General features: G+C 39.8%; 1 protein-coding gene across 1 annotated transcript; it reads left to right on the top strand.

The window, feature by feature from the left end:
• Positions 1-2,211: 2,211 nt before the first annotated feature.
• On the top strand, positions 2,212-13,039 carry LOC113130024 (sodium- and chloride-dependent GABA transporter 2-like). The gene is made up of 14 exons (XM_026306308.1): positions 2,212-2,380; positions 2,655-2,789; positions 2,936-3,110; positions 3,227-3,262; positions 3,341-3,473; positions 3,558-3,692; positions 5,616-5,719; positions 5,824-5,948; positions 6,046-6,158; positions 6,266-6,403; positions 11,353-11,455; positions 11,790-11,890; positions 12,050-12,220; positions 12,875-13,039. Exons 1-14 carry the CDS (start codon positions 2,212-2,214, stop codon positions 13,037-13,039), a joined length of 1,803 nt encoding a protein of 600 aa, XP_026162093.1.
• Positions 13,040-14,369: the final 1,330 nt, after the last annotated feature.

Here is a 14,369-nt window from a genome sequence, read left to right as displayed (position 1 = left end):
TGAATGCCAATGATAGCAATGATAAAATTACTTGGAGCACAACATTTGTGAATGTCTTGGACTGAACAAGATAATCATTAGCTCCCTACTGTCCCTGAAAACACTGGACAGCTTGAATTTTGTTCACTATGCTCTGTGGCTTTCCATCGTTCTCAGCTGTTTCTGAGGTGTTTATGACACTCTGTAAAGTGCCATTACAGAGCATGAAAGCTGGCAACACGATTACCATAGAATTAAATGTGTGCTGCTGGGTTTAAAAAGATGTATGTGTAAGGACATTTTTACTAAAACTATGTATCAGTTTTTGATTGATGATAGAAACAAATCAAAATAAATGAATGCCAATGATAGCAATGATAAAATTACTTGGAGCACAACATTTGTGAATGTCTTGGACTGAACAAGATAATCATTAGCTCCCTACTGTCCCTGAAAACACTGGACAGCTTGAATTTTGTTCACTATGCTCTGTGGCTTTCCATCGTTCTCAGCTGTTTCTGAGGTGTTTATGACACTCTGTAAAGTGCCTAGCGATGAGTGTATTTTGATTTGGTGCTATACAAATGAACTGACTTGAATTGTATTGAATTGAATTCAATTTTTGTCCTGGACTCTAGTTCTTCTTAACTACAGCTAGTTTTCTCACTTTGCCTGGGTACAAACTCTATTGCTGTGGAACTGGTCAACATGTCCCTTTTTTCTTGTCTGCTTATGTTGTGTATGAACTATGTCCTTTCCCTGGTTTTGATATTTGGTTTGCCCTGCGTTTCCCCTGCTCTGAGCTCTTTCTGTCCCACACTATGTTTTTGATGGCTGCCTGAACTAGTGATATTTGTGAGAAACACTGAAAATACTTTTCAATAACTTACCTCTAACCTTTTGTCACACTGATACAAATTAAACGTGACTCTGCTAAGAAATACCTGGTTTCTTAAAAGATACATTTCCGTATACATACGTATCCCATTGTGTGTGCCACCTTACGTGTTTTGGCTCATTTTTCACTTATGTCTGCAAGTTGCTTAGTAATCAGTTACATCATTGTTAACTTAGCACCGCACCTCCTTGTTTGCATGTGGATATTCAAACTATGATTAATGGTTTGACTTGAAATTATGAAATTAGAAATAATTTCTGTCAGGTTGAGTCTAAAGTAATCATATTTATGACTTGAGTGCAAGTCGTGACTCAAGTCTGGAATGAGGTGTGCTGCAGAGAGACTGGAATTAGGATGGATGGCTGGACAATGAGTTTACAAATACTATCATCTGATTAGATGCTTTGATTTCTCTTGTTACGCAACTTGACACACATGAGAAGAGAGGAAAAACTGGTTTAAGGCAGCCTTCAAACTCATTTTAAAGTTGTCTTAAAAACACAATATAAATGTATCTGGAATTAAATAACATGTAATAACCCTGCCACACAGTGATACTTTGTGGCATTTAAGTGCAAATGTGAGGAATTAAACTGGAAACTGAAAATAATTGTTTTTTTAAGTTGTGTGTGAGAAAAACTGTTTAAATAATTGATTTCATTAAAAAAATGATTACTATTGATTCATAAAATAAAACCAGTCCCAGTTCTTTCAAATTTACAGAATAACAAGAAGGAAAAAAATGTGGTGCATACAAGTTAGTAATCTTAAAATAAAGGTGAGCCAGTTGGCACCAAATACTGTGTGCCCTGTTTTGTTGTTTCCAGAAAAAAAAGACTGGTAGTACTGGTCTCATTGGCCCCTCCTCACAGAAACCTATGTCAACTCATTTTTAGAAAGGCTGAAGTATTTTCTTTTGGAGAATAATTTTCAAAGGAGAGAACACCTCAAAGTGTGCATATTTCAGGTATGAATTCTCATTAGTTTATGATTTTTAGAGATTTGCAGTAAACATTCATGTTTCTCTCTGAATGATCGATACGAAAACCTTGATCACTTTGCATGTAGTGCAAGTTTTATGTTTTCATATATTTTTTTTGAAGGTTACACATGTAATTTTAACCCTGCGCAAGTCTAGTATCTAGTATGGAAGAAATAAATTTATGTGAAATGACACCTGATAACATTAAAGAAAATCCTAATAATTTTAAACACTGTTTGAATCAAAACCAACCCGTTTCCTTGTGTAATATAGCTCAAGTTCTGCTTCGTGTTATCTATTGTATTATAAATGTACCTTTTAATAATGTTTGAAATGGACCACAAAGGTGAAAATGAATCAGATAAGCACTACTGGAATTAGACCAGTACAAAGTCGACCCAACTCTCAGCAGAGGGAACAGTGGGCCAGTAAGGTGGAGTTTGTCCTGGCAGTGGTCGGGCACATTGTTGGTCTAGGAAATGTCTGGAGGTTTCCATACCTTTGCTACAAAAATGGAGGAGGTACAGTAAATCTTTGTTGTTGTGGCCAGGTGTACAGCATGCACAAAAGACTATTGTTGGTTGCCTTTCCATGGATTAAGATTGCGTTTAGATTGCTAATGCTGTGTTTTATGACTAAGAAATGACTAAGGTTATTTGATTTTTAAAAAATTCCATCGATATAAATGCTAAAGACAAGCAATACTAAATTATTCAAGTGCCTACACACAGATTACACAATCTTAGATTGCATATTATCAACATTTTAACAATATGTTTTATTTTTATTTTAAAGGGGCTTTCTTTGTACCTTATGTTTTGTTCTTGTTCACCTGTGGCATACCACTCTTCTTCCTGGAGACATCACTGGGCCAATACACCAGTCAGGGTGGAATAACATGTTGGATAAAAATATGCCCCCTTTTTGCAGGTAGAGCCTGACAGTGTTCATAATTTCATATTTTTCTGCAAAATAAAAAAAAAAAGTTTAAAAACAATATAATGTGACAATAAAAGTGCCATCAAATTTAATTGCTACTGAAAATTGCTGCATATAAACACAATTTGTCTCTACAGGCTTAGGTTATGGAAGCCAAGTGGTTGTTTTGTACACTGGGATGTATTACATCATCATCCTAGCTTGGACATTTCTCTACCTGTTCATGTCCTTCAGGTCTGAGCTTCCATGGGCAAGCTGTCAGAACAGCTGGAACACAGGTGGAATAAAAACTTTATTTTCCATATGTGAAACATAAACCCCTGCATTATGCTGACTTTGTCATACACTTTTCAAAACTTCTTTTTTTTCACCACATAAGATGGCTGTTTTGAGCATGGCCCCAATCAGACATCCACTCTGCACCTATACACAAATAGTACATCTTCAGTCGTTGAATTTTGGGAGTAAGTATCATGAATTAAATCATTATATAATGGTTGCTGTTTTTGTTTTTGTATGAGTCTTAATAAGGTTTGTTACAGGAGAAGAATCTTGGGCCTGTCCAGTGGAATTGATAACATTGGAAATATTCGTTGGGACTTGGCCCTTTGTTTACTTCTTGCCTGGACAATGTGTTATTTCTGTGTTTGGAATGGAGTGAAGTCCACAGGAAAGGTACAGCAAAATGTTGATGTTAATTTGTAATGTCTGATTTAATGTAAAAAGTGACTCAAAGTTTGGTTGTTTGTTCTGTCTTAGGTGGTCTACTTCACAGCCATACTTCCATATGTTATGCTAGTGGTGTTGGTTGTTCGTGGTCTTACATTACCAGGTGCCAAAGATGGGATTATATTCTACCTGTACCCAGACCTATCCCGTCTGACTGATCCACAGGTACTGCTGTCATAAATTTACCTTTTGATGCAATTATCATTACCATTAGACCCTCCCTACTACAAATTCCATTCATGTACTACTGTTTTGTTTTGTGACATATTTAGTGAATGGAATGTAATTGCTTCCTGGCTTATGTTCACTAACTATGTTTTTGTATAATGTGTGAGAGTTGCAGGGATGTGGACAGGGGGGGCAGCAGGTATGCACACTAGATAATTTTGACAACAGATCCCCAGGTTATCTGTGTGAATAGCTGTAGTTATATAAGGCCAAGGAAAGAAGGTGTTGCTTGGTGTCTTATTTTGTGCACCGAGTTGCTCTCTTCACTTTACTATGCAGTTACGATAACTATAAACAACACAAAGAGTTTAGAAAATTTAGGGGATTGTCAAAGTGATGGCCTATGGTAAAATGAATGTCCGCACCATGACAGCACATGAGATGAATATTTAAGACATTTCACTCAAAACCACAAATGTACTGCAAGGGTATAATAATAGGAAACTCATTATGGGGCAGTCGTGGCCTAATGGATAGAGAGTCGGACTTTTGCGGGTTTGAGTGTCAGGACCGGCAGGAATTGTCGGTGGGGTGGATGTCATGGTTTGTATACCAAAATTGTATGGATCACGACTCCATCAACAACAAGACCCTGAAGCAGAGTACAAGCTCTTCGCCAACTTTATTTGGAAATAACAGAAAGGAAAATTAGGAGGGTCTCAGCGACCTGGAGTGATGACAGTCTGACCAAGAGATGAGCTGCTAGAGTGGTTGCTCCGAAGGCCAGACCCGGTACCACCTAGTTGGTCTTCGGAGATGAGTTGTCGTCCGTTTGGGCCCGCAGAGCAATATCTGGCGGATGCTTTTCCCTCGGCGGTCTGACCGAGGTCCGGGTAGTGGAAACTCAGAAAAGGGAACAAAACATATGAGTGAATGGCAGTCACAGAGAAACACGGCTTAACAGGAAAGGCGATACACCTGACTCTCCCGGGTGGAGGGAGCACAGTCAGCGTCACGCCGTTCCCTTTGGGTGTCCAAAAACAGTCAGGAACTAATCCACTTTAGAATAGGCGTCCCCCCCGCCGGGTCTTAATCCTCACCGTAGAGACGACAGGAACCGAGAAACAACGTTAACGCCAACGGAGTTGTACCACCAGTCGATAGCGTAGTAACCCGGCCGTCGAAGTAAGCTGGGGACTCCTCCGGTCCTCCTCGAAGTAAAGACAGTTTTCCCGTATATAAAAAACCCCTAAGATAGTAAGGGTAGAAACACAGTACCTGTCGAAACTGAATGATTCCTCCGACAGTGGCCTTGATTTCGAGCACATCCGTCATGAAACCTCTTCGCTGAATGGCAACAGACAATCCGGCAATTTGTGTTCCCCTGATCCCTGCAATTTAAACCCTAGGTCACAGGTGACACAAATCAGCCATTAACCCAAGTCACATGTATAGTCCAAAACTTCCAGTAGATCCTTCAAAATAAAAAACCTCCAAACCGGAAATCTAATTTCCGGAACATGACAGTGGAATGAATAGCCAGCGCTCTCTCCACCTTCAATACCATGACTGAGATGAGACCCTTGAGCAAGGCACCAAACCCCCAACTGCTCCCCCGGGTGCCGCAGCAATGGCTGCCCACTGCCCCTGGTGTGTGTTCATGGTGTGTGTATTCACTGCTGTGTGTGTGCACTTTGGGTGGTAATGCAATTTCCCCACTATGGGACTAATAAGGGTAATAACTTAATTTAAAGACTTAAATGTTTTGTAAATACTTCAGTATAATCAGTTTCCACATTGGCAGATACAGTCAATAAAAATGTATTCTCATGAGTAGAAATAAGTAGTATGTGAACTAGAAATAAGTAGTATGTGACTAATATTTAGAGCATATACAGTAAACACACCCAAATCCCTTAGGTATGGATGGACGCAGGCAGCCAAATTTTCTACTCCTATGGAGTTTGCACAGGTGTCCTGACAGCTTTAGGAAGTTACAACAAGTACAATAACAACTGCTACAGGTTTGTATTTTTTTCATCTACACTGACTGTGCTCAGTTAAAGTTTTTGTTCAAAATACTTACCACTAATCACAATTCACAAATTTTTCAATATTCCGCCTACAGAGACAGCTTTTGCCTGTGCTTGTTAAATAGTTTCACCAGTTTCATAGCTGGTTTTGCCATCTTCTCTGTACTGGGATTCATGGCAAAGGAGCAAGGTGTTGATATATCAATTGTGGCTGAATCCGGTAAGTAAGGTTAATGATACTTGACAGAAACCCACACTAAAACTGTTTGGACAATAATATTAGTAGAATAATAATATTTCCCTATTTATCTTTGTAGGCCCAGGGTTAGCATTCATTGCTTATCCTCGTGCTGTGGCTTTAATGCCACTTCCTCAGCTCTGGGCTGTTTTCTTCTTCATTATGATCATCTTCCTTGGATTAGACAGCGAGGTAGGACTACATATTAATCTTGTGTGGAATTTACTAAATTTAGACACCATTATACAATGCTTTTCTAATAATACAAAAAATCATTTCATTTCATTTCATTACCACAGTTTGTATATCAAGAAGCTTTGGTCACCACCATCTCTGACATATATCCCTCACTCTTTCAAAACAACTATCACCGTAAACTCCTCCTACTTGCCATTTGTACTGCAAGTTTCTTTGTTGGCCTTCTGATGGTTACAGAGGTAAGAGGCTTATGATAAGGATTTTGTTAATCAATTAAGCTTTTGTTAGTAAGGGAGAGGAGCAGGTTCAGCTACACAGGGGTCTGTCTTATGATACAAGGATCACGAAGGAGGCATCCACAAGAGAATTTGGTTAGGCCAAAATCCTGGCACTGATTTTGGAAGGGTTAGGCCAAAATATAAAAGAGGTGTTTCTGGGCTTGAAAGAGCCTGGGTACATGAACCAGCTTCTCAATTTGCTGTAATAATATTGTGTTTTGTAGTAAATCTACTACTACTACCAATATAACACCATGAACACCATGAACAAGACCAGCTTCAGTGTGTCATGGTGTGTCATGGTGTTCTATTCAATTCAATTCAATTCAATTCAATTTTATTTGTATAGCGCCAAATCACAATACAAATCATCTCAAGGCACTTTACAAAAACTAAAACTAAAAACCCAACAATTCCGTTATGAGCAAGCACTTGGCGACAGTGGAGAGGAAAAACTCCCTTTTAACGGAAGAAAAAACCTCCAGCAGAACCGGGCTCAGTTTGGGCGGCCATCTGCCTCGACCGGTTGGGGTGAATGGCTAGAGCAGAGAGAAAAGAACAGCAACAATAAACAACAAATAGACACTGCAGGTTGGTGGGGTCAGTAACTGCACATCAGCGATATACAGCTCCAGGACCAGGGGCACCTGCAGAAGGTACAGAGAGAACAGAGAGAGAGGGAGAGAGCACAAACTGGGGGAGAGAGAGAGCACAAGGTTAGTAACATTCAATGGTGGAATATACATGAGGTGGGAGGAGAGAAGAGAGGGGAGGGGAAGGGAGGGGGGGTTAGGGTAGGGGAGCTCAGTGCACCGATGGTCCTCGGGCAGTCTAGGCCTATAGCAGCATAACTAAGGGATGGTTCAGGGTTGCCTGAAGCCAGCCCTAACTATACGCTTTGTCAAAGAGGAAGGTTTTAAGTCTAGCCTTAAAAGTATAGAGAGTGTCTGCCTCCTGAACCCAGGCTGGGAGCTGGTTCCACAGGAGAGGAGCTTGATAGCTAAAGGCTCTGCCTCCCATTCTGCTTTTGAGAACTCTGGGAACCACAAGTAGACCTGCACTCTGAGAGCGAAGTGGTCTATTGGGATAATATGGTACTATGAGGTCTTTAAGGTATGAAGGAGCTTGATTATGACAGGATTTGTATGTGAGAAGAAGGATTTTAAAAACTATTCTATATTTTACAGGGAGCCAATGAAGAGAAGCCAATATAGGAGAAATATGATCTCTCCTGCTAGTTCCTGTCAGGACTCTGGCTACAGCATTCTGGATTAATTGGAGGCTTTTTATGGAGATATTGGGACATCCAGATAGTAATGAGTTACAGTAATCTAGCCTTGAGGTAACAAATGCATGGACTAGTTTTTCTGCATCATTTTGAGACAGGATGTTCCTAATTTTGGAAATGTTGCGCAGGTGAAAGAATGCAGTTCTAGAGATTTGTTTTATGTGTGAGTTAAAGGACATGTCCTGGTCAAAAATATCAGTAGTGCTAGAGGCCAGGGTTATGCCATCTAGAGTAGCTATAATTTGAGAAAAGTTATTTCTGAGATTTTTTGGCCCAAATGTAATGACTTTTGTTTTCTCCGAGTTTAAAAGTAAAAAGTTACTGGTCATCCAGGCCTTTATGTCAGTTAGACAGGCTTGAAGTCTGGTTAACTGGTTTGTGTTAAAAGGTTTAATAGATAGATATAACTGAGTGTCATCTACATAGCAGTGGTAATTAATAGAGTGCTTCCTAATGACATATCCTAAAGGAAGCATGTACAGGGTGAACAGAATTGGTCCTAGCACGGAGCCTTGTGGAACTCCATAACTAACTTTTGTTCGTGTGGAAGGTTCATCATGGACATGAACAAACTGGAATCTGTCCGATAAATAGGATTGGAACCACTTTAACACTGTTCCTCTGATACCAATCACATGCTCCAGTCTCTGTAATAAGATGTTGTGGTCAATGGTGTCGAATGCTGCACTAAGGTCTAGGAGGACAAGTATTGAAACAAGTCCATTATCTGAGGCTAAGAGAAGATCGTTGGTAACTTTCAACAGTGCTGTTTCTGTACTATGATGTGCTCTAAATCCTGATTGAAAATCTTCAAATAGTTCATTCCTGTGTAAGTGGTCTGATAGCTGGTTAGCAACAGCTTTTTCTAGGATTTTAGAAATAAATGGCAGGTTGGATATTGGTCTATAATTAGCCAAGACTCCTGGATCAAGACTAGGCTTTTTGAGTAAAGGTTTGATTACTGCAGTCTTAAAGGCCTGTGGTACGTAGCCTGATACTAGAGATAAATTTACCAAGTCTAATAAAGATGAGTTCATTAATGGCAGGGTGTCTTTAAGCAGTCTAGTCGGGATGGGGTCTAAGAGACACGTTGATGATTTCGATGAAGCAACTACTGATGTAAATTCAGAGAGATCTATAGGAGAGAAGCAGTCTAAACATAAGGTCCTACAGATGATTCAAGAGCTACTGTAGTAGAAGATTCATTTGTTGCAGGTATAGGAAGCACCTGCTGAATTTTATCTCTAATAGTTGTGATTTTATTTGTAAAGAAACTCATAAATTCATCACTGCTGAGAGCTAAGGGAACACTGGGCTCAACAGAGCTGTGACTTTTTGTCAGCCTGGCTACAGTGCTGAAAAGAAACTTGGGATTGTTCTTATTTTCCTCTATTAGTGATGAATAGTATGCAGTTCTGGCTTTACGGAGAGCTTTTTTATATGTTAGTACACTGATTTTCCAGGCTAGAAAAATTTCCTCTAAGTTTGTGGAATGCCACTTCCTTTCCAGCCTTTGTGATGCCTGCTTTAAGGTACGAATATGTAAATTATACCATGGGGCTAGTCTTCTCTGATTCACTAACTTCTTTTTCAGAGGGGCTGCAGAATCAAGCATTTCACGCAGTGAGGCTACAGCACTGTCAACAACATGATCAATTTGGTAGGGAGTGGGATTGAAGCAGCTGCCCTCCACTATGTTTATACTTGGCATAGATGTAAATAAAGATGGAATCATTTTCTTAAATTTATTAACAGCGTTGTCGGATAAACATCTGCTGTAGTGGAATTTTCTTCCAAACGCTGCATGATCCATCATTTTAAATTCAAAAGTTATTAAAGAATGATCTGACAAAACAGGATTTGGGGGAAAAAGTATTAGATGTTCAAATTCGATGCCATAGGTCAGAACAAGATCAAGGGTGTGATTGAAACAGTGGGTGGGTTTATTAACATTTTGAATGAATCCAATTGAATCTAATATAGAATTAAATGCAATGCTGAGGCTGTTATTTTCAACATCTACATGAATGTTAAAATCTCCCACTATAATGACTTTATCTGATCTAAGCACTAAATCAGACAGGAAGTCAGGAAATTCAGTTAAAAACTCTGAGTAAGGAACAGGTGGACGGTACACAATGACAAGTAGAACTGGTTTTTGTGTTTTCCAGTTTGGATGTGAGAGACTAAGAGTGAGGCTCTCAAATGAGTTAAAATTGTTCTGAGGATGAAAGTTTAATAATAAGTTTGAGTGGAAGATTGTAGCTACTCCTCCACCTCGACCTGTGCTTCGAGGAACATGATAATTTTTATGACTGAGGGGGGTTGATTCATTCAGACTGACATATTCATCCTGCTGTAACCAGGTTTCAGTAAGATAAAGTAGGTCAATTTGGTGATCAGTTATCAAATCATTTACTAACAGAGATTTAGATGAAAGAGACCTGATATTTAATAATCCACATCTGACTGTTCTGTTTTTCTGTTCAATAAGAGGAGTGGTCTTAATTTTTATTAGGTTTTTATGAATAACTCCTCTTCTGTTAACTTCTGATTTATTTGATTTATATGTTCGAGGGGCAGACACAGTCTCTATGTGGTTTGAGGGGGGCGGCGGCTCTAAGGAAACTGCAGAGAGGCGTTTTAGACTGAGTCTCTGCATCCCGGTCCCCACCCTGGATTGTCAGGCTTTAGGTCGGCTAATAAACTCGGCCAAATTTCTAGAGATGAGAGCTGCACCATTCAAAGTGGGATGGATGCCGTCTCTCGCTACCAGACCGGGTTTTCCCCAGAAAGTGACCCAATTGTCTATGAAGCCCACATCGTTTGCTGGACACCACCTTGACAGCCAGCGACGGAACGACGACATGCGGCTAAATATGTCATCGCTGGTCAGATTGGGGAGGGGTCCAGAGAAAACTACAGAGTCCGACATTAATTTAGCAAAGTTACACACCGACTCAACATTAATTTTAGTGACCTCCGATTGGCGTAATCGGGTGTCATTGCTGCCGACTTGAATAATAATTTCCCATATTTACGATTAGCCTTAGCCAGCAGCTTCAGATTTGACTCGATGTCGCCCGCTCTGGCCCCAGGAATACATTTGACTATGGTCGCTGGTGTCTCTATTTTCACGTTCCTGACTATGGAATCGCCAATTATCAGAGTCGGTTTCTCAGCGGGTGTGTCGCTGAGCGGGGAAAATCTATTAGAAACGTGAACAGGCAGGTGATGAGCCGTGGGCTTCTGCTTAGGAGTACGTTTCCGTCGGACCGTCGCCCAGGCTAATTCTCCGGGCTGCTCCGGAGCTGCCTTTGGACCGCTAACAGACCCTGAGCTCGGTGGCTCCACACCGCTCCTGTTTGTGTTTCATTTCATTCATCAAAGAACATCTATGTGTAGTTGCGGAATGTGGATTTTTTTTTTTTTGGATTCAAAGGCCTGAGTAAAACATTTTTCTATGACACACCAAAAAGGGGTATCTTCAAGAACAATAGACCTCTGTAAAATTATCTTTTGCATATGGTACATGATTTTATGGACCATATTGGGCTAACATGGAGTGTAGAGAATTGTGATATTGTGTTGATTTTCAGTTTTTGTTTCTTCTTAATTGCAGGGAGGCCTTTATATTTTCCAGTTGTTTGACTACTATGCCTGCAGTGGGATGACACTCTTGCTTTTTGCTGTTGTTCAGTCTGTCTGTCTTGGATGGGTGTATGGTAAGGAACTGGGTAAAATACACTGCAGCTGCTACTGGATCCTACTTTATAAACTCATGAACATTAGTCAAGTTTAAACCAGTGATACCCAACCTGTGGTCAGCACACCTAAGGCGTCGCCAGATCAGTTTTAGGGTACTTTAAGTGCTTGTTGAGATCCCACAGTAGAAATATATCAAATATATGGGTCATGCAGTTAAAAAATAATATGATGGACCATAATCCAGTGTCTGTAGGTGATAATATGTTACAGTGTGTATGTGTTTTCTCAATTTGTGTGAGGCCATGAACCTGATGTAGATACCACTACCTACTAAATATTTGTATTCTTCAGGCGCAGATCGACATTATGATAATATAAAGGACATGATTGGATATCGACCATGGCCTTTTATGAAATATTGCTGGAAGTACTTCACACCAGCTATCTGTACTGTGAGTATTTGTGTATTTACGCAACAGTTTGTCAAATGTCAACATTTAATTGTGAATTTACTTTTCCATGTGTGATACCAACTGAGTAATCTGATTATTCTCAGTCTGCTTTTAAGCCTGTGCTTCTTTTATTTCTTTATTTATTTGCGTTTCTTTTAGTTCACATTTCTTTTCTCTCTGGTGAAATATACACCACTCAATTTCAACAACGCTTATGAGTACCCCTGGTGGGGCTACACTATTGGAGGATTCTTTACTCTCTCATCAACACTCTTAGTTCCTCTGTGGATGCTGTATGCTGTGAGTGCCACTCCAGGAACACTGAGACAGGTACAGTCACATGTCGTAACTGCGACTTTAGAGTTAGAATGGTTAATATATCAACCTGGTAGGTACAGTACAATTTGTCCAGCATGTAGGTTGCATAATTTTTGGTTACTTGATACACTTTAATGTGTGAAAGAGCTTTTATTTTCTGTACAGGTTTGTATCACCTTTCAATGGTTGTGCAATTCATGTTAAATCAGAAATAACAAGACCTGGATTTTATTTGACACTAAAACAAAATCAGTAGTAAAGTGGTGGCATATTTCATAGTTGACTGTTTTCCAAGTCCTTGATGCAAAAGCTTGCAAAAGTCCAAAGTTTTCACTGTTTTCTGCTATTTGGATTTGACTCTTTTTTGTTTGCAGTTTTTTAGCATCAAAACAACTTGTTTATGATTAGGAAAGGATCATGATTTGGTTAGTCATAACTTCTTGGCTAAGGCCAGAAAACAACTGTGGTTGTAAAACCAGCCTCTGTTGACTGTTGGTAGGGAAGGGGGAAACAAACAGTGCATATACATCAATTTGAGCCTTGAACTGTCATTATTGACAGCTGAGTCTGATTAGTTGAGAACAAGAATATAGTGCACCAGATTTGATATTTTAGCTAGAACTGTTAATGTATTGTGCATAAAAGGCAAACATTCCTGTTTTCCAGAGACTGAAAGTTCTGTGCATCCCAGCAAAGGACCTACCTAAAGCAAGATTAAAGAAAGCAGCAAATCATCAAGCATTTCAGACTTTTACAGGCTTGCAAACACTGCGTACAACCGAAAATCCAGATTGCAGAGATGACGTTGCTCAGAGATTATCTATTTTTTAAACCGCACAATAAAGAACTGAATGACTATTATTGTGGGCAGCATGGTGGCTGAGTGGTTAGCACTATTGCCTCACAGCAAGAAGGTCGTTGGTTTGTAACCCGGCCTTTCTGTGTGGAGTTTGCATGTTCTCCCCGTGCTTGCGTGGGTTTACTCCGGGTACTCCGGTTTCCTCCCACAGACCAAAAACATGTATGTTAGGTTGATTGGTGAATCTAAATTGCCCGTAGGAGTGAGTGTGAGTGTGTGAGGTTGTCTGTCTTTGCGTGTCTATATGTGGCCCTGTGATGGACTGGTGACCTGTCCAGGGTGTACCCCTGCCTTCCACCCGAGATCGAGCTGGGATAGGCTCCAGCAGATCCCCGTGACCCTGATTAATTAAAAACGGGTATAGAAAATGGATGGATGGACTATTATTGTGAGAAAAATATTTAGAAGATATTGCAGTGCTTGTAGCTTTATGTAATATTAAGATGATCTGAACCTGCAGGTTGTGAATTCTATGTTGTACACAACATAGTTCTATGTTGTTCTATGTTGTCTATGTTGTACACAAATGTGGCTTTAATGATTGTGTATTATTAATGTGCTAAATAAGTAAGGTATTTGTATTGTTACTGTTAAATAAAACATGATGTAGAAGAACTGTTTTTTAAACCAAATGGCTTTTTTGTGTTTTTCAGGAGGAAAAGAAAAGTATTTTCTTTGATTAAAAGTCATTTATATTATCATTGGAATATTCTATTTTGATGGTATATAAACACTGTGAGATTTTATACTGAATACTGTAAGGATCTGAACCGGGTTTCCGGTTCTGAGCCCTGCCTGGTGTCTTATTTTGGTTAGTTTCCTGTTTCTGTTCTGTTTAGTTCCAGGTGCCTTTATGTTTCAGTTGTCATTAGTAGATTGCTTTCACCTGTGTCTTGTGTTAGTATTTAAGTTCTCCGGTTCCCTTTGTTCCCTGCCGGAACATTAGTTAGTTAACGCTACTGATGCCAATGATAGTTAGTTGCCTTGATTCATGTTTGCCGGAAAAGAGCCTTTTGTTCCCTGTCTGCCTGCCGAACGGCAGAGAACCTTGTTTGCCTGAGCCCTGGACGATCCAGGGGAATAAACCTGCCTGTTTGTCCTGCATTTGGGTCCTCACTCTTTCCCTTCACCACCGACATCACGAGAGCATATCAAATACCAAATTGTGTGTGCATGCTGTAACAGAGCTCTGTTCATTGTAATTAGGGAGTGTTACATCATTTTACACTTTAACTACAGTTGAAATATGAGAATGTAAAAGCACCTCAACAATGATGAACACTGTGGGAGAATTACACACCA

The sequence above is a fragment of the Mastacembelus armatus genome, chromosome 5, assembly GCF_900324485.2.
Source record: "Mastacembelus armatus chromosome 5, fMasArm1.2, whole genome shotgun sequence".
Lineage (NCBI taxonomy): Eukaryota > Metazoa > Chordata > Actinopteri > Synbranchiformes > Mastacembelidae > Mastacembelus > Mastacembelus armatus.
This window is presented reverse-complemented; position numbering and strand designations above follow the sequence as displayed.